The sequence below is a fragment of the Crinia signifera genome, chromosome 2, assembly GCF_055691185.1.
Source record: "Crinia signifera chromosome 2, ASM5569118v1, whole genome shotgun sequence".
NCBI classification, from domain to species: domain Eukaryota; kingdom Metazoa; phylum Chordata; class Amphibia; order Anura; family Myobatrachidae; genus Crinia; species Crinia signifera.
Genome location: NC_139218.1, coordinates 225445627 through 225472383, shown reverse-complemented (window position 1 = coordinate 225472383; position 26757 = coordinate 225445627). Strand labels below are relative to the sequence as shown.

General features: G+C 42.9%; 2 protein-coding genes across 4 annotated transcripts in view; one reads left to right on the top strand and one right to left on the bottom strand.

The window, feature by feature from the left end:
• Nucleotides 1-1999: 1999 nt before the first annotated feature.
• On the bottom strand, nucleotides 2000-20509 carry MDH2 (malate dehydrogenase 2). Its single transcript, XM_083173922.1, has 9 exons — nucleotides 20343-20509; nucleotides 15061-15229; nucleotides 11248-11331; nucleotides 10759-10868; nucleotides 10453-10578; nucleotides 9311-9388; nucleotides 6684-6783; nucleotides 2589-2740; nucleotides 2000-2395 (listed from the first exon to the last, which is right to left on the bottom strand). The coding sequence occupies exons 1-9, from the start codon at nucleotides 20406-20408 to the stop codon at nucleotides 2264-2266; spliced, it is 1017 nt and encodes a 338-aa protein (XP_083030048.1). The 5' UTR covers nucleotides 20409-20509; the 3' UTR covers nucleotides 2000-2263.
• The window catches only part of STYXL1 (serine/threonine/tyrosine interacting like 1), a 41361-nt gene continuing 34812 nt past the window's right edge, over nucleotides 20209-26757 (top strand). The window contains exons 1-2 of one of the 3 annotated variants that reach the window (XM_083173924.1): nucleotides 20209-20647; nucleotides 23338-23444. In XM_083173924.1, coding sequence (XP_083030050.1) covers nucleotides 23342-23444 — 103 coding nt within the window. In that variant the 5' untranslated portion in view covers nucleotides 20209-20647; nucleotides 23338-23341. Of the gene's footprint in view, nucleotides 20936-23337; nucleotides 23445-26757 lie in introns of all 3 variants that reach the window. The other 2 variants (XM_083173926.1, XM_083173923.1) reach the window with 2 other exon arrangements.

Genomic DNA, 26757 nt, shown 5'->3' with positions numbered 1-26757 from the left:
TAATAAATTCTGGTAAAGGAATTAGGAGGACCAGAAAAGCTCCCTATCAGAGACTTCCTTGTTTTGAAATAGTAGTGAGTGGGAATGTAATCATTGTGTAGTAGATCAGGAGATTGTATTGAATACATTTTATTTTTTTATTTGGGGGGGCAGGACACCTCATGAACGCTTATTTCTGGGCTGATTTCACATCCCAGGTTACACTGTGCCAACAGCATTTGCATGCATGTGTACACAGCCTTCATTTCTTGTGTACCCATTTATCAGATGGGTAGTAAAATCACTATTGCAGCGGCTCTCAGTCCTCAAGTGATCCGCACAACCCAGGATTTCAAAGATTCCCATGATAAAGTGCAGGAGACTTAATTAGTACTGTAATACTTCTGTTTAATTATTCCATCTGCGCACAAGCATGGACATCCTTAAAATGTGGACTGGTAGGATGCCTTGAGGTGTGGGTTTGGGAACTACTGCTCTAGTGTGGAGTAAGCTTTTCAGCTGGGAATTAAGCCTGATAGTTTGATTTATATACACAGGTGCGGCCCAGAACAAACCTATAAGTCTTCTCAAGTCAACAGACTGTATGCGCTACATCTAATAGGGGCCAATTCAATAGATGCTGAGGTCTCATTGTAGTTCTGCTGGATGTTTATGGCAAACAAAATCCTTACTTCATACACCATATTATTGGAAAGGAGCACAGAAGCACACGGCTTGCAGTTACATGATTTTTTTGTTAAAAAGGTACAGTAGTGCAATATTAGCCATGGCAGAATTGTACTTTCATGCCCATACCTGCCACTGTCCACCATTTGTAGAAGAACTGCTCAATTATACACACACGCATTATATATAATAAGACATACTGTAGGACCAGGAAAATGTTCAGCCACTGAGGTATCTTTGCTAGGGTTCTGTACAATAGGTACCTCCCCCCCCAAAAGAAAAGCTACATTGAGCTTTGAAATAAAAAAACACACACAAAAAAAAAATGTTACATTGTGCAGTATGAAGTGGCCACTTCTTTGGAATATGCAAGATGTTATGGGCCCCATACATCAGCAATCACAATTATACCCCTTTCACACTTGCAGAGCTGGGTCATACCCGGGAATGTGTTCCCGGATGCATCCCAGGACACTACCCGGGAATGTAGTCTTCCACACTGCACTCAGACCTGGGGTCGACCCGGGACTGCCCAATTCACACTGATCCCGGGAAATCCCTGCAAATACACATGCATGTCATTAGAGCACAAGAAAGCTCCAATCAGCAGCTTTTTAAAAGTCCTGTGTACGGGACCATTCACACCGACCGCATCCCTTGTCGATTCCGGGTCCTACCCAGGTCAGGACCTGGGTAGAGATCCCGGAATGCTGAACAAGGGATATTCTTGAAAGACCCTTTCACACTCCGCTAAATCCTGGGTTGATGCGCGGTCATGTGCAAAAACCCAGGATATTTCTGCAAGTCTGAAAGTGGTATTAATGGATTTCCAGATACAGGGATTTTTTTTGGCCAGATAAATGGATTCTACAATCTATTTGACTTGCCCACACATTACAGATTTATTTCGGTGATCGGCAGATTTTTTCATCTAAAGATTGCATCTTCATATCTGGAAATCGATTGTCATTTCAGCTGTTCATAATGTAAATAGATTATGACGAATTGGGAATGCCCACACATAAAAAAGATCTGCAGATAATCAGAATTTTAAACATGTTTAATAATCTGGTATTAAGCAATCGATTGGCGATCCCTATTCATTTTTGATTGGGATTGCCAAAAGGGGAAGCCCACACATCTAAAATGAATTGTGGCAATCATCTCCAGATCTGAGGATCGTCACAATTAATTGCAGATGTATGGGGCCCATAAGGTCCTGCACACTTCAGTCACATTGCTAACTAAAAGCTCTAAGCTCCCTGCAGCTGCTGGTAAACCATATATAATCACCACATACAAGGAGACAAAACAAGTGGAAAGAAAGGAGACGTTACAATGAAAAATATGATTTTATTATCTTTGAATTAAGTCAACAGGATTTGATCTTTTCACTGTTAAAAGCATTTAATGCAAGGGTAGTCTCAGGTTCCCATAAAATATTCTGAGGAAGTCCCTACTGCACTGACAGAGAGCCCATGAGGCTGCCAGAATCATCATACTTAAGACTTCATATCAGTATATTATATGGGATCTTTTGCTAAAGTGTCACCTTGCTTTAATAAATTAAGGAAGCCGCCAACTTCCCATACAGTATTTACTTAAAGTTCTTTGCAAAGTCCTCTCCCTTTTTAATAGAGGCCTTCAGCTCTCCCATAGCCTCAGCTACCAAATTCTCTTCAAAGGGAGACAGCTTTCCCAAGCCCAGGTTCTTCTCAATGCCATTTTTCTGTAAAAAAAAAAAAAGACAAAAATGATTATATAGCACAATAGCACAATTACTTCAGATAACGCATATATATATATATATATATATATATATATATATATATATATATATATATATATATATATATATATATATATATATATATATATATATATATATATATATATATTTTTAAAAGTGGTGTTTTACATACCCCAAGCAGAAGAGGAGTAGAGAAGTAGGGGCTCTCAGTTTCTTCAGACCTGACAAATGAACATTCAATAACACCCTCCTTCCCATTCATAGCATCCAGCAGAGAGAAGACAAACCGTGCTCCTGCATAGGCCATGGACAGTGTTGCAGACCCTAAAATGAAATCGTTGGAGACATTACACCTGCATTTTAAACAAAATGAACTAACAAAAGTGTTCAGAAGTATCTTAAGGCCCTCATACACGCTGCAATAGCCGTGTGCAATGAGTTATGGGCTGCAACGCATGCGATCCACGGGCAGTACAAAAAGTATGTGCAGCACATACTTTTTGTACTGTGTGATGCGATGCCCACGGGAGCGTGCATCGCATGCTGCTATCGCAGCAGGTATGGGGGCCTTTAGAGAAGTCATGCAAGGCCAATTACATGTTTGTACCACATTTTATAAATCCATCCCAATTTGGCAGAAGTATCAGGTTGGTTTACCTTTGAATGTATAGCGTTGCAGCAAGTTTTTAAAGCTGCAACTTTTTTAAACCGATTCATTTTGTTGTAATACTGAATTGTAGCCATATGACCGTGTATTCAAACATTCAGGAATACTGGGAAATTCTCTGTTCAATTTATACACCTTAAATTCTCTTATTTGAACAGCTGTGAACTGTCAGTTAGACTATAGATGGCTTATATAGCTAGGAATATGCAGGAGTGAATGGCAATATATTGCTTGGCTAGCACACAGAGCCCTACTGTCTATAGTCTTTTCCCCTTTGGTAATGATTAGGGCCAGCATGTAGCAATTAACTTGTTAATGGAGTGCGACTTTAGCACTAGACCAGGCATGTCCAACGTTGGCCCTCCAGATGTTGTGAAACTACACATCCCAGCATGCTTTGCCACCGTTTTGCTAATAGAGAATGCTAAAACTATTGCAAAGCATGCTGGGATGTGTAGTTTCAAAACATCTGGAGGGCCAACGTTGGACATGCCTGCACTAGACAAGCTACTGTACATACTTGTTTGTGTGAACACTTTGTAGTACAGCTGTATTTATATGGGGGGGGGGGGGGGGGGGGGACTGGACCCACACAAACCACTTTATTCATTCAGATTCAGTATCCATAGGTAATAAGTGTTACTTTACTTCAAATTGCCACACTGCTAGGCAATGTATTTAATAGTTACTGAATGTTATTCATTTGGGGGACGCTGCATCATTAGCTCTGGGTTAGAGTGGACCTATGGAGGTTTGGCACAAAAACACTCCCACCAACCCCAGGACCCAGACAAGGAGGGATGAATCAAAGCACCCCCCAGATGGATTCATAGGAAGAGATTATGGTAAGTATAGCGTCCCATTTCCTTTGTCAGCCATCTGGGAGGCACTGCGTCATTACATCTTTGAATTCCCAAAGCAAGCTAACAATGGTAGAAAACATCCGGCACCTAAAACAGTACGACCAAACCCATAAAGTTTTGTAAAGGTGTGCACAGACTACCAGGCCCCAAGCCCTGTATAGCTGTTCCATTAATACTCCACAGCAAACAGCCAAAGACACACTCACAGTGCGACTCAAACAAGTCCACAATGGAGTAGGAATAGGCAGCTCTGAAAACCCATAGGCTGGATTGTTGAGGTGACTCAATGAGCAAGTGTTCTTGGAAGCCGGCCAACACTGCTTAGGGGGCATCAAGAATCAGGACAACACAATGCCTGCACAACATGTAAGACAGATCTTCTTCACAGGTAGCCTGGTCACTTGAGTAAAAGCCCGTAGAGAAAAAACAAAAAAAACACAACTTTGAGATGGAATGCAGATGCCACCTTAGGAAAGAAGGAATGCTTTGTAATGAAAACCACATTGTCAGAGTGAAAAATTATAGGAAGTGCTTTGCAAGGCAATGCAGCAGGTTCAGAAACCCACTGAGCAGATGGAATTGTCAACAGAAAAAACAACTTCAAATCGCAAGTCCTCCGAATCCAGAGGCTCCAATGGCTGCTTCTGAAGAGCTCAAAGTTTGTCCCAAGAAGGAATCAAAGACATGTGGCAGCTTAACCATAAAAAAAAAAAAAACAGTGGACATCTGTCAATTTAGCTAACCGGCTTTGAAAAAGGACTGATAAAAATAGAGAAGGTATGAAGTAACTAAAAGTATACCAGTGCTAAAACCAGTAGCGAGGTAGAGGGATCCACTGCAGTGTTTTATAACAGGTATAAAAAAAATAAAAAAAAAACTGTAAAAACTATGCTGGGAACCAATTACAATATAAATTAATTTATTATTCTGTATAGATCACTGTCCAGTGGAATTTTTCTAAAAAAGCACAAAAAAACAAAGACAAAATTAGTATATAACAGTAGTTTGTTAGTATTATTAAAATCCTTTCTTTGTATGCCCGAGAGGTGATTTTGTATCCATTTGTCTCTGTTCAGTTAGTTATTGTTAGCAGGCAGACATTGCTGGTAATAGTCAATGTGTTTAACAAGGGTTGGTTAATTATAACAAAATAAGATTAGACTCACAAATAAACGGTCTAGCCAGACAGAAAGGGTACCCTCTCTTGGTCCTGTTTGGTTATGTCCCCCGACCTTTCGGGATGGTGCAGCAGTTGGAAGCACTTTCTGGGAGGTTTTTTGTTGCAGGTACCAATGAGAGCCTTTTTGTATTCCAAGGATGAAAAAAATAATGACTGGTTTATCCGCCTTTTTTTTATTTTTAGACTCAGCGGCTTCATTGGATCACCACTTTCCAAAGAAGCCGCCCAAAAAAATAAAATAAATAAAGGGGCAGAGAAATTAGTAAATTTTCCTTCCCATGGGATACAAAATAGAGACTGGCCTCTGGCTGTCCCTGTGTGTAGAGTATTAACAGTCAGCGTCCCCCAGCATGTTGCAGCAGAGAAGGAGAATGCAAAACACATTTTGCAAGGCTGTCCTCATTCTCACACTAGCAGTGTATAGGTTACAGTATGCAATGACTGCATTTGCACACATGTAACATATCAGGGTCGCAGCCAAGAACTGCCTAAATGTGCCCATAAATGCTGCGATTATCGCATGCGTGATAATCGCACCGTGTACCTGTGGGGATGTGATGCGCGTCCCCGCAGGTACAATATTGTATAGCACAAAAAGTATCTGCAGGCAGAACTTTTTGTGCTACATTGCATCGCATCACTTTAGTAGTACATGCGATGCACATTTGTAACGATTAATAATAAAAAAAAAAGGCTGAAATCGCATCGCACCGGCAAAGTACAGTACATTGCATACACTTCACGTGCTAAAACCGCATGGCAGCTTGAAGTTCAAAACGCACAGCACAAAAAATCCGTGCATGTATGGGCACCTTATGCAGGCTGTGGCTGCTCTTACCAGACCCAGTACCTCACCTCAGACTCCTGTGATCCAGTGTGGGGAGACCCAGTGACCAAAGGTTAAGTGACTCCCCCACAGGATTAACAGATTGAGAAGAGAGCTTAGACAGCTCCTAGATGACGGATATCACTCTGGTAATGGTTTTCTCTTGTAATTGGGACTAAGCATCCTGTTAGAAAACACACTAATTCCTCTTTGCTTTTAGTTAAAGTGTGGCTTTTCTCCAAGGCACAAAAACTAAACAGTCTGTTGGAAGTGGGAAGGGTTAGATGGGGGAGAAGTTTGTTCTTCTAGTGTTTGCACCTAAGCAACACTAACCCAGAGGTAATGATGCAGCATTCCGCAGATGGATGATAGAGGAAAGCAGGTTTGGGAAAGAATGCCTATAAAGCTAGACATAACATTTCCATTTCATACATGTCATACCCAACCAAACATTTTCTTCCCATTGCCGATAACTGGATTAACCAAGACAAGCAAAGATTGCACATCCTCCAAGAGCATTAAAAAGGGAGCCTGTAAAATCGGTCTAGAAGCACTAGAATATGAATATAGATATATATATTTTTTTTTATATTTTTTATTTTTTTTAAAGTGATTAGCTATCAATTTTGGAGCCAAGTAATATCATTCAGAGGCCACAGCACCTTCAGATACCCCTCAAGAACCACAAAAAAAAAAACCCACATGACAAAATGCCAATTTACTAAACAAACCTGATCCTGCTTTGGCTTTAACAACTTCTGTTCCGGCTTCCTGGATGCGGCCTGTGAGAGCTTCTAACTGGTCTTGGGGTAACTCTACCTTGGGGGTACTCTGGAAAAATAGAATAAAAATCTAAATAGGAAGCCCACATAGATCTGAAACTATTCTAAATGTTAGAAACGGATCCGATACGTAATGCCGGCAGTCGGAATCCCGACAGCCGAAATCCCGACATGGGGGGGGGGACGTGGATCACCCCCCCTTGCGGGCTCGCTGCGCTCGCCACGCAGCGGGCCCGGTGCCTCGCTACGCTATTTTATTCTCCCTCTATGGGTGCCGTGGACACCCAAGGAGGGAGAAAGTTTCGGGATTTCGTCGGTCGGGATTCTGAACGCCGGGATCCCAACCACCGGCAAATTGACCGCATCCCGTTAGAAACATGCCATAAAACAGGGGTGGTCAAACCTGTCTTAAAGATCTACCAACAGTTCATGTATTTCAGGCAACCTGTGGATCTATAGTAGGAATGAATGTAGCAGGTTTGAAAATGTGACATTTAGTAAAGACTACAGCTGTGCACCAGCTACAGTAGGTGACTGGAAAATGTGGACCCTTGGTAGAGAGTACCAGAGTGGCCACACCTTTCAGAAAAGGTCTTGAAGGTACACCAGATGTGGGGAAACCACTCAGTGGTGCAGAGGTATTAAGCTTTAACAAAAGATAAATGCAAGGGTGATAAAGACAGAAAAACATCCAGCCAATCAGCTCCTTACTGACTTTTTTCAAACACAGCCTGTTACATGACAGTTAGCAGGTGATTGGCTGGATGTTTATCTCTCCTTATCACCCTTGGATTTCTCTCTTGTTAAAGATTAATACATCTGCCCCACTGTTCCAAGACCTAATCAGCATTCTGAAAATGTGGGTACAGTTGAGCTTTTTTAGATGGGAAAACAAATCTAGTAAACTTCTCACAAATGCATTATGAAAACTAAGGAAGCAAAATGTATTCATAATACCAAAGACAGACTCTTGAAAAAGTCTATTCCAGATTGTTTTACCATTCCATATTTAAGAGATAATCAATATAAGACTTGTGATACCTTTAATCAGTGCACACAAATACAAAATTAACACTGTTTGAGGCCCATATTACGGTAATCCCTAACGGTAAATTGTGCCGGTTACAAAACTATATCCTTGTTGATCTAGGTGTTAAACTGACGATAATTATCACAAAGACTTCAAAACATCTCTCCTGGAAAGATTTCACCAGGTTCAGGTTATATTTCTCCACACTTGAGGCTCGACCACCACAAAGATCAGTCTTTTATTAGTACCATCACCAGATTTGGCAGTGTTACCAAAACAGGATTTCAGACAAACTATGGGAATGCATGTTCCTTTACTTATATGCCTCTTCATAGAGGGTCTTCCAGAGGCCCATTATTACACAATGGTACAAAGGCCACCTTGTTCTGTACCATATGTTGCCGGGTCCAACAGATCTTGGACATGTGGCTAATAAACATGATCCCCTGTCCATATTTGATGGCTATGTAGGAAGATTTAACTGTTCTGGGATAAGGTGATCAAAATAGCTGGATAAGTGGCTGGGGAAAAGGTGCCTTCTAGTCTTGAATTCTGTATAACCACAAAGACCTGTTGCATAACAAATATCTTGTACTGTACATCTTAATACTGAAAAAGCTATTATCCTTGTCTTTCTGGAGGGGCCCCACCACTACCCCTCAATGATTGGTTCAAAATGGAAAACTATGAAAATGACCGAACTGTCATGGTCTGCACACCATCAACAACACTGATAATAGATTGATAGAATACAAAAAAAAGCCAAGTTTTCTGGTCCATGCCAAGCCAAACTTGGCCCACACAGCTTATTACTTCAACCCAAACCTTGTTGTACATTTGCAGAGGTATTGTTGTCCTTTACCCTTCTTTAACAGTGCAAGTTCTGTGGCTAAAACAGGCATCACATAAGGCACCCATCTAACATAGCAGCAAGTGTAGCCATGACAATGTATTCAGTACAGCACAACCAACAATGCACCACTCTAAACTCATAACGCATTAGTGTTCTTCACCCTTGCTAAAAATTATCCTCCATTAACATCTCAAATTCCTACTTTTAAGACTCCTTTAATGTTATATACAAAAGTTTTCCATTGATTTAACAGTTACAATTTATTTTTATTAAAACAGGATTAGTCCTGAGACAGCTATATTGCATATACTAGAAGTCAGTAGCATTTGGATATTATTGAAGTTCCCAATAACCAAAACAGCAGTTCCTAGTGAAGTTACTAAAATACAATGAAAGCAGCACAGAGTATAATGGACTTTATAGCTTGGTAGTTTAAATTTATCTTTAGTTTTAGACTAAACACGCCTCCAAACCCTGATGTGCTTGTCTATCTTCTGTATGTTACAGCCACAAGACAGACATCTGCTCTGTAAAACCTTAATTATACCTAGCTAAAAAAATTGCTAGTTAATGTTTAACGCATGTGTCATAAGCAGGTCATCATTAACCAGGGAATTAACTGCACATACTTATGGAGGCAATCTAAGACTGGAACACATTGTTACATTATCAAAATGAAACAAAAAACAGTACCTGAGAAATCAATGGTATGATGGTTTTTCCTGCATGTCCACCAATCACAGGAATATTCACACGAGCGGGATCAAGATGCTGAAAAGAAACAAGAGGTTTAGTGTTAGTCTATAAAGCAAGGGATTTGTAGAATGTTAACTTATCGATGGTAAATGGATTAAATAAATGATACAGCAGTTGCAATAAAGGCCAATCCTGGTCTATTTTACAATTCCAGGATTTGTAATTGCAGTGTCAATCCAGGGATTGAGTTTCAGACACTATGCAGCCACTTGGCTAGCAACTGCTGTCCTTGAGCAAGTGGGTTGAGACAAGGGCTGTTTCACGCGCGCCGGCTCCTGCCGGGCGGTGAAACCCCGCATGGACAGGAAGAGGTGCCAAACACAGACGTTTAGAATGGTGGGGATGGCCACAGCCCGGCAGCTGTCCCTTCCAGTGGTGACAGCCGGCTGCAACCGGGCCGTGGCCATCTTGTGTGAATTGACACAATCATGTCCATTATTCACTTGTGTACGGCACGGCTTCCTGGCCGTGTGGGGTTTCGAAGCCCAGCAGGAGCCGGAGCGTGTGAAACAGCCCTAATGCTGTGTACACACGGGGGGAGATATATTGCTCAGTTTCTACTTTACATCAGCGACCAGAGATGGTCGCTGATGAAAAAGAAACTGCCAGGGGGAGCCCGGCAGTGGTAATCAGCTGGTCGCAGGAGCATGTTCCTGCGACCAACGATCACCACAGGGGCAAAAACGGGAGCGCGCACCCGGCGATATATCGCCGGTGCACACTCCCATTGCGGGCAATATGGTCGCTCAGCGACCATATTTCCCGCGATTTTGCACAAAATCGCCCCTGTGTGTACGCACCATAAGAGTGGGGCTGCACAGCATGAACTCTGACATCATGCTGCATATCCAGGTGGCTTCTGAGCAGAGTGCTGCCCAGCATTACTAACTAAAGCATTTGCAAATCCAAAATTCCTAGGATTTCAAGCCCAGGCTTGGCCTCCCTAGTTGTAACATCCTTCAAAAAAAGCTTTACAAATGTCATTGCAAACAATCATAAAGGACTCTAAGCACCAGACAGGTGATATTAAAGAAATGTATAGCAGGGACTGTCTTTACAAATAAACTCCCTTTACATACCTTCAGTTCTGCTACAAAAGTGTTGGCTCTTACGATGTCAAGTGTAGTTACACCAAATATGCGGTTGGGATTGTAAACACCATGTTTCTTAAAAATTTCAGATGTAATAGGGATAGTAGAGTTCACCTGTTTAAAGATACAAATAGTCAGCAAAAAAGTTATTTACCACTATATACGCAAAGAATAAGTTGAGTTTTCCATTATTTTAACTATAATTTTATAGCACATGCCAACTCTATGGTTGCTATGGGCAACATACTCTAATCTCCCCCATAATTATACACCATCACCCTATTTACAACTCACAGGATTTGCAATGATGCAGATCATGGCCTCTGGACAAGTTTTTGCACAAGCATCAGTCAGGGTAGCAACAATAGATGCATTTGTGTTAAATAGATCATCACGGGTCATTCCTAAATGAAAGATAGGAAAAAAGAAGTCAGTTTAAGTACAAAAATGTTTTTGGTTAAATAAAGTAACACATGGGGGGGGGGGGACATACAATTGCTTGTGGGCAGGTTTAATAACATGCATTAACTTGTTCAGCAGGTGGGGGCGAGTGCTGAAATCACTACCTTTTGTGCTTGAACGCATCAGGTTTAGATGTATAAAGCATTGGGCATGCCAGAGAAAATGCAGTTTGGGCTAATTTCTACTTGCCACCTCAAGCGGGCATTCACAAAAAACGGGCACTTGCAATATTTTAACCTATTGGCACAAACAAGTTACCCCATCATTTTAGAAATTAAAAATGTAATTTACCCTGTAGAGTTAAAGATAAAGATCACATACCAGGTTTTCTAGGAACACCAGCTGGGATGACAACTACATCTGCATCTTTCAAGCTTTCTGGTAGCTGCTCCGCTCCAATGTATCCTATTATGTATGGAGGAATTGAAAAAAAAAAAAAAAAAAAGCAAAAATTTGATTAGTAATAATACAACACCGCGTTATTTTGCAGATTGACCTCAGCTAGAAATAATGTAATACCAAAAGTTATAGCTATATAATGGGTGGGCATCAGCAGGAATGGTTAATTTAATTTTTTTTTTAGGGCTAGTACTGGTGAAGCTCAAATTAAAAAATGCTCAGCAGAAGTACAGTCATATGAAAAAACTTTCAGGGCTGCTGAGCATTGCCCATGTCGACATTTGGGACAAAAACGAAAACCTATACCCAATCAGAAGACCCTACAATTTTTATAAAATTATAAACATTTCGCAGTTTCATTTGTGGCTTTCCCATTGGCAAGTTTTACCACAAAGGAAAAGCACAATGTTTATCAAGAGTTAATTATATAGTATTTTCCCCATGCAGTGAAGCCCCATACACACTAGACGAGAACGTAAAGATATCACTGAAGGGATCTATTGAGCAATTTTACATTGTCTAGAGTGTATACCAATCATAATGCATGCTCCCAAGCATCATTAAAGACAAAAACCCCACCCACCCCTGAACATTCAGGTCAATGTTCGATTATGATTAAAAAAAGGTTAAATTCAAAATCACCGTTTAAACCCTTCGGGACAAGTGTGTTTAAGCAGTGTATCCATCTCATTTCATTCTGTGCTAGGCGCTTATCAATATCTCTTGTGCGCCATTTGGGGGAGATTTAATTGGATACCCCAAATGTTAGTGATAAAACATTCTTTCGAATTATGGCAATTTTTAAAATGATTGGAAAAAGTATGAGTTACTAGGCCTTTGCAGATATTACAAGGATTTTTTTTTTTAAATTAAAAGGAATTTATTACGTGTCAGTCTGAATATGTAATTTATTTAAAGCAATGTTCGTGTAATTTATTTTATGTTGGAAGAACGAGTCGACCACTAAAAGTTCGCCTTGCAGAACATATTTATAATATCCGCAAAGGCCTAGTAACTCATACTTTTTCCAATCATTTTAAAAATTGCGACCCTTGTCCCCAAGGGTTTAAACGGTGATTTTGAATTGAAACCTTTTTTATCATAATCGAACATTGCTTTTCAAAATAAAAAAATGTTATTGGTATTTATTTTAATATACTTTTTTTTACATACAATTCTTTTATATCGTGATCCTCTTCATAATATTTTTATCTCTCCTCTGTATTCAAATGCTTGTAATTTTTTCCATTCTTTCTATTGTATTATGCATTATGGATGAAGACATCTAATATTATATATTGTCATTTTATGCCATCCCTGCTATACATTGAAATCCCCATTTGAATGCTATAAGTGGAGGAAAATAGAGAAATCACTATTTGTATGATGTAAGTGGAGTAACGCTTCCTATTTCCAATGACACGCAAGACGGCGGCACAGTGGAACGCACCGCCATCTTGCTTTATACCCGGAAGACATATGCAAATGAATTTCGGGCCGGAAGCTGTGGAATAAAGCACACAGCGATCCTCCGTCCTCGTTACAGCTAGGCGGGAGGATTAGTGAAGTGCTGTGGAACGCACGTACACTTCCAGAAGTGACGCATGTGGCTAATTAGTCTCCGCCGTTATTTATACTCTGTTGGTAAGGCCAGGCACGCTACTGAAGAAGGATCCCAGGATGCGTTTGGCGTACCTTGCCACAGTTACTTTAATCCCCGTTTGGACCCCAGGAACAGTGGTCGGATTTGGACGCCGCCCCCCAAGTCCGGAGCTGAATAGCCCTCGCCATTGGACATTCGTGTTCCTGCTGTGCCCCGTGTTTTAATTGATTGCTTTTATATTCCCCCAAAAATTGTAAGTGCACACTTCTATTAAACTTGATGTTTTAAAACGTTATGCACAATTTGCACTTTTCTTTTTCATACATGTATGGAGGATACAAGCTACCTGGATTAATTCCAATCAGGATTGAAATTGACTGATTTGGTGACTTTTAATAAGGAGGACCTTTTTAGCGCTTAAGACCAATCTACATTTTGCCTTTCCACTGAATGATATCGGTAAAGATATTCAGTGTGTGCACTGAATGTAGTTTGCCTGAGAGTTCAGGGGCTTAAGGTTCCTGGTAACAGTAATTCTATGTAAAGTAATGATGTATGCAAGGCAACTTAAACTTGCTTACAACATACAGCATCATCACACAAACATTCAAGCACATGATGGGGTGGTGGTTTGAGGTTATTTTTCATCCATATGACCTTGACCCACCACCCAAAATTCCACCATCAACCTCTCAGTAAAACAAATTATTTAAAAGTAACAGATCAATTTAATTGTTTATCGATATTGATAGCAGACTGCTACAACTATGCCAGGATTTTTCTTATATGTCAGCTCGCCATAAATCTGTTGAAATTTAATTAAATATGATTAAATATGGCCCATGAAAATGTGTCAGTGTTTAGTCTTGTTTATATCCTCTTTTGTTTGTAGTTTTGTTTAAACTGTTAACTCACAATTTAGAATATAATAAAAAAAAAACTAGTAAAAAAAAAAAATAAATGGCCCATGAAAGTAGAAACAAATCTAGATTTTGAACATACAGATGGAGCGGGTCTTATTGTTGCTGGCGAATCGCCAGCTCCTTCTGACAGACGCGTGTGCGTCCCCCACGCACGCGCGTCTCAGTATCCGGGCGGTGGGGCGGACGCAATACTGTCCGCCTCCCACTTCAGGGGGCTGGGGGGGGGGGCTTCAGGGGGCTGCGGGGACCACACTGGGCGACCGCCGGCAGCACCGTCAGAAGGGGACGCGCGCGTCCCCTTCCGGCATACAGATGGCGCGGGGTAGGGATGGCGGCTGGCGTCGCCATCGCCATCCCCTGGATAGATAAGTCCCGCTCCATCTGTAAGGGCATCAAATCCTATTAGCCACGGATGATTCGTGAGGGCAAACCATCACAGCACCAGACACTTAAGTGCTCGCTGCCCATAGGGTTGCAAGCAATTGATGGCGCATTTGGCCCTTTAAAGGGTGCAAGAACTGGTTAATTTGGGTGCTGTTGACAGCATTTAAAGGGCACCCCTGCACCCTTTGCAAATATTAGGATCAACCACAAGGTCTGGTTGGAAACATACATACATACGAATTTACTGAACACAACACCCTATGGGAATTAGCCATGCCTTACAAATATTGCTGAAGTACTTCAGACATCTAATTAGCAAATAGGCCACTTTAATAAGTGCTTTAAAGGTGCCCACACACTAGAAAGATCTGCGATCGTAAGATGTGCGCATAAATTAGCCTTGAAATCTTTTGTCTGTCCTGGACAAAAGATTTCAGGCAAGCGCACATCTTTACCAAAGATTTTTCTTAAGATCCCATGTGTGGATCTTTTGTTAAATCTTCTGATCTTTCGTGCAGCAGGTAAGATCAGAAGATTCAGCTAGAAGATTCAGCTAAAGATCCACGGGAGCGCGCGTCGGACCGATATCGTCCGATTTTCGACCGATTATCGGTAAACATCGGACGATATATCGGCCTATTTATCGAAAATCGGCCCAAAAATTGTTCTAGTGTGTGGGCACCTTAAGAGTTTGAGAGGATTACCTAGTACTTTGGCTGTATATGGTGAGCAGCCATGTGTTTCTACTTGCACATATTCATATGAAATTAGACAATTCATTCACTAGGAACAAGATCGGGACCATTAAACTCTTATTTAATTTACCTGTCACATGGGCTCTGGTCTCAATGTGGCTCAGATCAGCAGCTACGCCTGGTGTGTGGGCTATATCATAAAGATTAAGCTGGCTGATTAAAGGGCTGTTCTTCAGTAAGAGGGAGAGAGGCTGTCCGATTCCCCCAGAAGCTCCAAGCACTGCCACCCTTGCATTGTTCTGAGGAAACAAGGATAAATTTAAGGAAAGAAACACTGGAAGCTTGCTAACCATTTAGCAGGGTCTAATTTGCAAATCCTTGATTTACCAAATTGATCTCACAAATGACAAAAACAGGCATATAAATTTATTAAACTTCTAAAAATTGAGAGGTGTTGTTGCATATAGCTACCAGATTCTTTCGTTTTATAGGGCAGGGACCGTTACCTTTTACCCCAAAATATATTTAAATATGCCAACGTTACCCCTTGATTTCAAGGAAATCATAATAGTAATACACACAGTACCCCCAGACATTGATATATCCTACTAGTACGGTACACAGCCTGGCAGCCATTGACAATGATGATTACCATGCATGACTGGTACAAAATTTGTACCACACACAGCCATACATAGTAATCATCTTCGTCTGCCAGGCTGTGTGTGGTATAGCCATTGATAATGTGACGTCCAGGCAACTATTAGTGTCAGCATTTCAAGATAATAGTGACAGTCTTTACAAATTCTTTCCTAGACTAGAGATGTGTATACCACGATAGGAGCCTATAACCAGGCAAAGAAACTCAGCGCCGCAGCAGAAGAACAGACTACACACTGCCCAGATGGCGAAGCAACTAGTCAGCTCTACTGAGGAAGCAGACGGACTTGTAGGCGGGGCCCTGGGCATCATGCAGGGAAGTGTGTTATACACAAGGGCCTGGTGCACTGCATTGCATCAGGTCCTTATACACTACAGTACTGTAACACACAGGCCAGTATTCAATGCTCCAGATTCACCGGGGTTTTTTTTCGGCGTATCTGGCTGTTTTCTCTCCTTACAGTGAATTTTTCACTGAAAATGTGATTCACCCTATTCAATGTTCACTGTTCTCCGAAAGCGAACAGTGAATGCCGGCCAGTTCTCCGTTTCATGCTCGCTGCAATTCGCTGGTGTATATTAATGGGGTTTTCACTGGGATTCGCCATTGCTAGGATGGTGAATTGCTTTCTCCCAGATTTTTGCCATGATTCACCATTTTGCATTCAACATCTTTTTAAGGTGAACTGGAAAGTGATCTTTTAAAATAAGGTTGTTGTTTTTTTTTGTGTCAAAAAATCTGATTTTTTTTTTTCTGTGATGGGGCATGCTATTTTTATTCAAGTGCTTGAAGCACGCACACACTACATTATTTTTTTTTTTTTTTACACGTTCGCCAGCAGCCGCTCATTAGATATTCATACATTCACTGCACACCACTGGTCCTGGCTTCTTACGAGGGGGACCAGTGGAGCGGCTCCCTACCCCTGTCCGCTATCTGGGGGGCCACTTCTGCTGCCTGTGTCCCCTTAAGCCCTCCTCCACAAAAATCCTGGGGCAGGTAGGGAGGCTTACATCTCCCTGCGGGGTTAAAATTTGACGTCAGGGGCAGCGAGCCCGTGCGGCTTTGAATAGGGCGACAGGGAGGGCTGGCAGCGTATGCTGCAGCCCTCCGGTACCCTGCAAATATGCAGCGAATCCAAAACCTAAATCGCTGCACATGGAGAAAAAAAAACATTGAATACTCCACACAGACTGGCATGTATATAGTAGTATCTATATATAGATTGTATATGCAATGGAATTAATTTCCTGGGGTAATGGTCGGTCGCGCTGCTGAGACACAGCCAGACATGTGTATAGATTCATATGCATGCCCGGCTGTGTCTCGGTAGTACGACCATCCGTTACTCCCAGGAATTTCATTTTTACTCCATTTGGGGAAATTTACCTCTGGTCCAGGAATAAGACCGTATCCCATAGGCAAAACTGTAGTGTATTCCTGGGGTGCACTGGATGACCCATTCACCAAACACTATTACTACCTGGTCAGGCAGCATCATACCAAACCAGGCTGCACTCTCCCCCATTGCTGGGTTGCGTACCGCCTCTACCACAATTGCTGTGGCAACAGCTCCGCTGGTCCCCTTAGCGTTGAAGCCTGGCCGGGCACCTACGTCAGGTGCGCCCAGCTCTCATTTTTACCCCTCCGTGTGGCATAATGTGTAAGGGTACTAGATAGTATAAGGCAGGGCTGGGCAATTGCAGCACTCCAGATGTTGATGAACTACACATCCCAGGATGCTTTGCATTAGTTTTGCTATGTGGCCATGCTGAAACTGATGCAAGGCATGCTGGGATGTGTAGTTCATCAACATCTGGAGGGCCGCTATTGCCCAGCCCTGGTATAAGGTATCCTACTTTTGTGGTGCAGAATGTGTATAAGGGGGTAGTACACTAAACTCAAGGACTTGCGCCTTGAGTGGCCACACCCCCTTTTCTGAAGTGTGCGCGACATTGGTGAACACATAATTACAGCCTTCATTTTTCCATACCCCCACTTTAAAATTGTATGGAGTACTAAGTAATCTCCTGCAAGACCGTTGCCCTTGCAGTAAGGCCATGCTCTTATGCAGTGGAGCTAAAGCCCTTTCAAAAATCTGAAATTCAGGACTGGGACCATCCATTAGCAAATTGATACTTTTGCTATGACAGTATCTGAATGTTTACGATGGGCAACAGCTCTTCATTTTTAGAGAAATTGATACATTTTCCCCATAGAGCCTGGGAATTTTAACATGCAAATTCCCAGACAGATTGCCGATTAAGCATGGTGACAAAAAACTGCACTGCTGTTGTAAATGAGCATTTGCAGAGACTACAAACTGATTGACCCCTAAACTAAAATCGGACAAAGTGATAAAGCTCCCTTAGTAGGAGAGAACATGTTAGACAAGACCTGCTAGTTTTGTCTCAGGATGCTGCATACACATAACCCAGTAAACCCTACATGGAGACAGGGAGATTGAACACTGGCAGTAATTTTTAACCCCATTTCTAAGCAATCATTTAGAAATGAAGCATGTATCGTGCAGTGTGTATGGTCTTGGGCGATGGCAATGTGCATTGCCGTGAGTCGCTATTGTCCGCAGAGATAGATAGTGCCAAGCGGGCCTTTACTACTTATTGGCAAGCCACAGATGACAACAAAAATGAGATTTTCAAAAGGTTTCTCTTTTTTGGACTGGATACCTTTCTGGGAGCTAATGACAATTGGCTTCCAAAAATGGAAAATAGAGAAAACCAGTAATTCAATCAAATTGGTTAAAGCCTTTTGATGGTGGTAAAAATTATGCAGAAAATATTATGATGTAGCTAGCAATTGTATACCTGAGCACCCCTTGCTAATTAATGGTAATAAGCTAGTAAAGAAGCAAAGTATATCTAGTATAGATAGCAGAAATGTAGTAGATCTCAAGCGTGTACTGTATATCAAAGGTGAGGAAAGCATTTACAGCAAAGGTTTCTGTTTTCTTCTTGTTAATAGCCATAACGCCATTTATTAATAGAGGGTGTAATGATTAGCATTACTGCCTCTCATCGTTATGGTCATGGGCTCAATTCCCACCATGACCCCAACTGTGTGTACTTTGTATATTCCCCCTTTCTTGTCTAGGTTTCCTCCAGGTAGCCCCGTTTTCTCCCACAATCCACTGCATGTACGGAGCAGAGGGCAAGTGACGTCACAATATCAGTCAGCGTGTATCTGCTATATTGTTCTTCTGCAGCACAGCCAATATACTGTAGTTAACTATATGGGCTCCCACGGGATTCATCCAAAGTGTAACAAGCTTTTTTAATCAATGCCTTCATGACCATTAATAGAGAGTATAACCGATACCTCAAAAGTGCATGTTTGCCCCACTTTTTATATACTACACCTTTGAGATAATCTGCTACATTTAAACTAATACAGTTATACACTGCTTTATTGACTTGTCGTTTGATTAGCAAGGTGTACTCGCATACACAGTTGATATCTATATATCTATGATAAATTAAGGTGAATAATTTCATGATCACAAACATAGTATGTGACTAGACTGACATTTTCTATGAACTTTGGGGCAGATTTATCAAGTTTGGCGAAGTGATAAAGGGCCTAGTTTCTATCACTGGCCAATCAGCTCCTAACTGAAGTTACAGACTTGGTTTGGAAAATGACAGGTAGGAGCTGATTGGCCGGTGATAAAAACCAGAGACTCATATCACCGAGCTTAATAAATCTACCCCTAAGTACAGATCATATTATATTGTAACGGTTTTAAGAGTTCTAATAAGGAATATTGGTGTTGGTCTTTAAATTCTTAAATTATACTATAAAAAAAAAAGTTACTGTACCTCTTTAGCAGTACCAGTTAAGAGCCTCAAAACTTTTGTGTTATGTTCTGGCCGAACGCCAGGAGACCACCACATAAATATGTATCTGAATTATTGTGTGGAAAACCATCACCCCAATAAAATGTAGGATCACACATGGGCTAGAATAAGTTTATATTATACTATTCTGAACCTGTGTATTTACTAGTTGGCATGGGTATGGACATCAGCCTCCTCACCCATATGAGAATGCAACACACAGGGTGCTCAGGCCCCACAGCACTGGCTCCTAGGATTACACCACCTGGCTGCAATGACCTATCATGTCACAGACATCTCAGTCACCTTGGCCCAGACTAGGCACATGAGTCAGTGTCTCGCTCACTAGTATAGACCATAGGAGGGAATAATGAATGGGACAAGTGACCCTTAGTACAAGTGACCCAGCTGCAGTGCAGGCACAGCCGACACGCCCTCCTGTCACTACCACTTCCCTGGCGTGACTACCAGCCACTCATCGGGAACATTTATTTAACAAGATGTTCTCACACTAGTTAAAACAGGACACATTTATAGATGGACAGCGGGATGCGTGCCAGGAGGTGGGGACTTGCCAGGTGCCTCACATGCCCCCGTGCCCGATCAGCATGCCAGTGACCCAGATATAATGCTTATAGAGAACCCCAGACACTGCCAGCATAGAGATGTTCTGCTGCTTCCTTACGCTGGCAGCGTTTCCTTACCCTGCTCTGCCGGCGGCCTATTGCACCATGCCACACTATAAGCGGCATGTGACACCTCGTGTTAGCCCGCACAGCCGATGGAATGAGGATAGCTCACAAGCCGCCAGAGTACTTGCACCAGTCATGTAACCTCGCGGTCACCTACCGCCGCCCGGTGCCTGCATGTGTATAACGCGCTACGGAACGTTACCTGTGTGCCGGTGGAGAGCCCTCGGGTGAGGCCGCGAGCAGCGGGTCTGGCGATACGGGAGAACATGACTGAGACAGGCGGAGAGATCAGCAGCTTCCAGTGACTCCAACGACCTCCAGCAGCAGCGGTAGCGGCAGAGACAGATTGAGCAGGGGGGCGGAGCTATGTAACAGCGCCTAACGTCACACGTGACCTTTCCAGCTACGTGCCGTGGAGGGCGGGCGGCGAAACGCGCATGCGCCTTGTTGTACAGCGCTAGCGCTGGTTGTGTTCGCTGATACTTGTTTAAGGAACGAGCAGCCGTGGTAATTAATTGTGTACTAGAGCGTGCTGATGATGCCGTAGATATAGCCCCTATTAACAAATGTCTGTGAGCTGCTAATAGAGGAGTATGCAATAGCAATGTGTCACTGTGTGACGTGACGTCACCAGCTAAGATGGCGGTCTCTGTTACGTCCCTCATAGTAACCGCCAGGGCGTTCTTAGCAACTAGCACAGCAACTGGTGAGCAGTGTGACGGTATAGCAGCAGACTTCTGTAGAACGCAGTACAGGGGAATACCTGATCTGGCCAGTGCACCCTAGCCTCTTATCGTAAGTACTCACGGCAGAACAGCATCTTTAAAATTTAAATGACACTATGGGTGAAATTTACTAAGATGTGAAATACACTTCACAGGTCAGGTCATGTTGCTATGGGCAACCAATCACATCCTTTCTACTATCTTCTAGGGTGGTAATTAAATAAGAAGTAGCTTCTGATTGGTTGCCCATAGCAACATGACCTGTGAAGTGTATTTCACATCTTATTAAATGTCACCCAATATGTTCTTTAAACGAATATATTTCATAATAAACAATATGCTGCTGTGTATGAGTCATGGGGCCTTATTCTGATCGGAGCGGCCAAACGTGCGTACGTTCGCCATTACCGCACGCTAGCCGTACGCGGTCGTTAGGGTTAGGTCCACCCACAAATCAGCCGCTTACGTACGGGCAGAAATACCGTAGAAGGGGAGTGGCGTACAAATGAGCGTACGGCAACGTACGCGGACGGCCCAGCCCTTACACTCCGACAACTGGCGTACAACTGAGCGTACGGCGCCGTTTACGGACGTCTTTCGTCCGTCTTCCCAACGACTTCTTGCGGAGATTTGAGCGTACGCCAGCTTGCACGGACGGGTCCCTATTGTTTTCAATGGAAAACTTAGCTTAAGTCACCGCTCGTGAGAGTGAGCGTACATCCGTGCACGCTGGCATACCCTTCACATATATGGACCTGCAAATCTTGCCTTTCATCTATAATTAAGAAAATTAATTAATTGATTGAATTAATTAATGTGCAAAATAGTGGGCATGGGCTTAAAATATTGGTGAAACATCCTTTGTAGGTGTTAGATGTGGTTTATGTTATTGTATCATAAATACAAAACCTATGTTTGTATTAGAGTGAACACGTTGACACATGTCGACTTGTGTAGATTGAGTGTGCTACTGCGTAAAGTCTATGAAAGCACGTAGTGAATGTGTCTAACTGTTTAGCAAATACCTACCTTAGCGTATAAAAAGATTCTTACCTTAAATTAAACAAACCTTTAAATGTGGAGAAGTATAGAAACATAAGCTTCCAATGTGTCTGCGTGCTGTGTGTGTGGCTTGCAGGCAGTGAAATCATGGTTTGGACTTAATTGACTGCAGCATTGCTTATTACATACAGGTGTATGTGTTTGAGTAGTAATCAGCGTTAATTAGCCAACTCAGCCGCACGCTGGCATGCGGTATCTGTAGGGGTGGTTTGAGCTGGCGGTTGGCGGCCGCCTGTTTTGTGTCCGAAATGAATGGTGCCTTAGTCGATCGTGCGGTAGTAGCACCGCTCATTTTTGGTGCACACCCCCGTGTACGCCCATATTTACGCCCATTTTCCCTCATTATTTCGGCCGCTCCCATCAACACGCCCCTATGCCGCCCCATTACCCGTACACTCGCGTACAGGTTTTTTCGCACGTTGAGACCCCGGCCGTGAGCGTTGTGGAGTGTTCGCGCCGGCGCATTAGCGTATCTGCACATGCGCAGATCATGAAAAACCCCGGGACGTACGCGTACGGCCCGGCCGCTCCAACCAGAATAAGGCCCATGGTGTCGTGGAATACCATGAGATTGTAAACTGTATAATGTAGAAATAAAAGCAATGTAACTATATATTCATACAACACACTGTGCCTCTTTTGTCCGAACATTTGCCTTTTAGGGGAAATTCACTTGTTTTTTTTATTATGGCTTTAAATATGAGGCATCTAAATTGTTGCTCTGTTCATACATAAATGCCCACATTCTGTTCGCACTCTCCGGACGCAGAAATCAGCAAAATCTCAGTAGTTTGGGCATTCTAGCACACTTTACCTGGCTGAACCCGTTACTTTTGGGCACAACAAGCATGATAACTAATGGGTGCCCATTAGTTAAGACAGTGGTTCTCAAACTCAGTCTGCACGGATCACCAACATTTCACATTTTCCAGGTCAACTCACTGACACATTTTAGAGATTCCCAAGTGGAGCTAGTTATTTCACTTGTGTTTCTGTGAAGAGACCTGGAAAACAGGCACTGTTTGGGGTCATTGAGGACCAAGTGATGGAATCACTGGGTTAAGGCCACAAGAAAGACAATTAAATTCTGCCATTAAATTCGTTATCACCTATTCCCTTCTGAATTTCCCGTTTTAAATCTGAAATAAGAATATAAAAACATAACTTGTCTTACAACAGTGTCCTATTTATTCTATGTATATTCATATTTAATGTAGTTTACAGCTGTATGTAATAGATTATGTTCTGTTTTATGTTCATTTCAATCAATGTCTGCCAAAATATATTTGTGTGTCTGTTTTATAAATGCCCATATGAATTGTATGCAAATTTGAGGTGTGCTATTTCAAATGTTGGTAGTTGCTTAGGTGTGCACTATGTAATCATACAGTGCCTCTTTTTTTCTTCTAGCAACATGGGTGAGTTGGTACTATGTACAGCAACAGAATTATACAATATCTTGAACCAATCAACAAAGTTCTCTAGGCTTGCGGAACCAAATTATTTATGTCTGTTGGGTAAGTATAGACTATGTTTGTCATGTTTAATGATACCCTTGGGCTTGGGTTTTTCATAAAATCGTTAAGCTTTTTTTTGGGGAAATTATCGATTTAATTCATTCAAACGGCCCATACACACCGGGCGACTTTGAGCTGAAAGTCGCTCAAAACAGCAGGTTTGAGCGGCTTTCAGCTCAAAGCTGCCCAGTGTGTATGGCCTGGCGATGAGGACTGCTGGCTCTGCGCTCCCGCATCATCGCTGAGAAAGCGGTTCATCTGCTGGTATTACAAGCAGATGAGCAGCTTTCAGGACGGCTTTGCATAGCGCTGCAATATGCAACGCCGTACCCCCCCCCACCCCATCCAGCGGTGTCGGGCAGGGGGAAAGCTGAACTGCCTCTTCGCTTGTGGCTGACTGAGTTTAAATGTTTGCGTGTAGGGTAAGCGTGCTGTGGGTGTGTTGTAGAATTGCAGACTATTCAGAGGTGGATGTACACCAAGGTTTAGCAACCGGTAATTTCATATGGATCTCTTGTAGGGTTACCACCTAGTCCCTTTAATTCCGGACACATATTAATTACACAGGTTCTGTGGCTGGCTGACTTCAAGACTCCACTTCACCTGATTTTAAACTGCCACAGAACCTGTGTAATTAACATGTGTCCGGAATTAAAGGGACTAGGTGGTAACCCTAATCTCTTGTATCAAGAACAGGGCTAATAATGATGACTGCTATTTTTACATGTGGATGTAAAGGAGTGGTACAGCTGCATACATGCAGCCAACTCTGAATGCAGGCAGATATTTGCATCTATTTTCAAGCATACTGGGGGTTATTCTGGTTCACTCCTTCTGGCAAATTCCTTCTTAGATGGACAAAACCATGTGCACTGCAGGTGGGGCAGATGTACAGAGAAAATTAGATTTGGGTGGGGTTTTACTTCAAAGTGAGATCTATATTGTAGTGTAAAAATAAAGCAGCCAGTATTTACCCTGCACAGAAACAAAATAACTCACCCAAATCGTATTCTCTATGCACATTTTACATCTGCCCCCCTGCATTTGATCCAATTTGAGTCAATTTATCTGACACAATCTGATGTGCCTGTCTGACAAAATCGTATGTGCCTGATGTGTAGGACACAATCCACAATCCCGTGCCATTGGGTATAACCAAGAGATTGAACCTCCTGCACATAGGATAAATCTCGAGTCAATCAGGTTCAATTTGTTGATCAATAAGTTGAACAAGTGTAAGGGGGCCTTTATTCAGTAAACCACATTAATATATAGGGATAGAGCTCAGCACAAAACCCCATTGTTGCATTTACCCCCTCAAATATGGTGTCTGGGGCACCTATTGGTGCCTGCATGCAAAACCACTGTATTCCCCCATAGAGGCCAGGAGCAGTGTTAACCTTTTCTTCTATAGAATATAGGTGCAGTTGTGGGACTGTAGCTGATTTCCTTAATCTGGATGGAGGCACACATGCATTAATCATGACTTACAGATTGTATTAATTTCTAATCTTATTGAAGTCACCTATGTTCTTTTAAGAAAGAAGTAACAGGATCTGAAATCAATAATCCTGATAATCCTGCCTTTCCGCGTGCTGAAAATCACACAACTGCTGTGTGAGGGAGTATTTGCACAGCTCTAATTTGAACAAGCTGTTTGATAATGACCATATATGTTTGCTCTTGAATGGTTTTTGAAGCCATTTGAAAGGTACAAAGAATTCTTCTGATATAAGTGGAGTAGAATTACCTGCCATTTACCCTGATTAAGTTACATTTAACATTATTAAACACTATGTGCCAAATGTAATAGGTTGTGAAAATCAGTAAGTGAGAAATTTGTGAAAATCAGTAAGTGAGAGATTTGGGGAGAGTTTTTAAAAAAAATTTGAATCAGCAATTGTTTACACTGCAACATCAATCAGGTTTTTCAGTGTAATGATTGCCGCTTTTAAAAAATGGGAAAAGGGGGCGTGGCCTGGCTGGCAAAGTGAATGGACGCATCTCCACAGAGCTCCTGCTAGCCACGTCTTAATACACCGCAACCCTCCCTCCTAAAGCCAGACTGAGCTCCTAAAAAGCCTGCTGTCCATCTCACTAAGCCCCCGGAGACCGTTTGCGGCTGCCGCGGAGCCGGAGAGCCCTTTTAAGGGCTCTTGCAGGTTGCGGCCTAGGCCGTGACGAGAAGCCGGGGCCTCGATTTTGCGCCCGTCGCGTCATCGCGGCGGACGGAACTACGCCGGAGACCGGCAAACCAGCAGCCCGTTCCGACACAGGAGGAAGGGAGTGAGGTGGGGGACACCCTCCCCTGCACGAACGCCGCACTGGGGCTCCAGATTCGGCCGGAACACAACCCGGAGGCGAGGCGTCTGAACAGGCGCGCCTGGCACTGCAAACAAAGCTGAGGCGACCATCGGAGGCAACCTCACCATATTGGCAACAGTGAGTAACCCCAGGGGGCTGCCAGAGTGCCCCCATAAATATCTAACACACCAGGATCTCCCTGTCCCCGCAACCACGAGTGGCCGCCATCTTAGATCCATCACCAAGGATCACCCCAGACGCCTTGCTCCCAGCTGAACCTCCCTCTCCCTGCAGCATATCCTTGCAGTGACACTACCTGAAGTAGATCACTGACAAAAGGCCAGACAACCCTGTAGCCCAACAGCAGCGAGTAATATCCTCAAGATACTGCCCATCCTCCAAAGTACCTTACCCCTCCATCACACAAAACCCGGCAGACTTGACTAACGTCAGCCACAAATCACCATTTGCTGCAGCACACCTGACGCATGAAGGTGCCCTGAGCCTCCATTATAGAGCACCCATACCAAAGGTGGAGTTTACTATGAGCGTGACAGACGCTTGAAGATGTAATGCGGGCCCAGGCCACGTAGGGGGGACCATGCGCTGAACCACTAAATGATGTAGTATTGGCTGGGCAGAGGGCCACACATGAACACACAGAGCCTTTCCACATGACAAAAAGACGCCGTAATACACCAACGGTGAAGACCTCAGCGAGACCGACACAAACCCAAGCTTTCTGTTCCCTGTTCGGCACGCCAGTCCCGGATTCCGACCCACAGACGTCGGCGACCCCCCTGCACGCCCCTAAAGAACGGACCAGCGACCCTTTGCTACCCTCTCTTCTGACCTCCGAGCTAGACCCCACAATGGAGAAGCCTGACCTCAACACAATCCTCGCTAAGTTGCAGGCGATTCCAACGCGCCAAGAAATGCAACAAGATTTACTCTCTACGGAACAAAGGCTCCAAGAGTCCATGTTGGCCCACATCACACCACTTAAAGC

What these genes read in the sequence shown, in the direction of transcription:
- MDH2 (XM_083173922.1), bottom strand. Translation starts at nt 20,408, where the DNA reads ATGTTCTCCCGTATCGCCAGACCCGCTGCTCGCGGCCTCACCCGAGGG. An exon ending in TCTGCATCATTGCAAATCCT is followed by an intron (nt 10,579 to 10,758) that starts GTGAGTTGTAAA and finishes ATCTTTAAACAG; the next exon opens with GTGAACTCTACTATCCCTAT. An exon ending in TCATACCATTGATTTCTCAG is followed by an intron (nt 6,784 to 9,310) that starts GTACTGTTTTTT and finishes CTATTTTTCCAG; the next exon opens with AGTACCCCCAAGGTAGAGTT.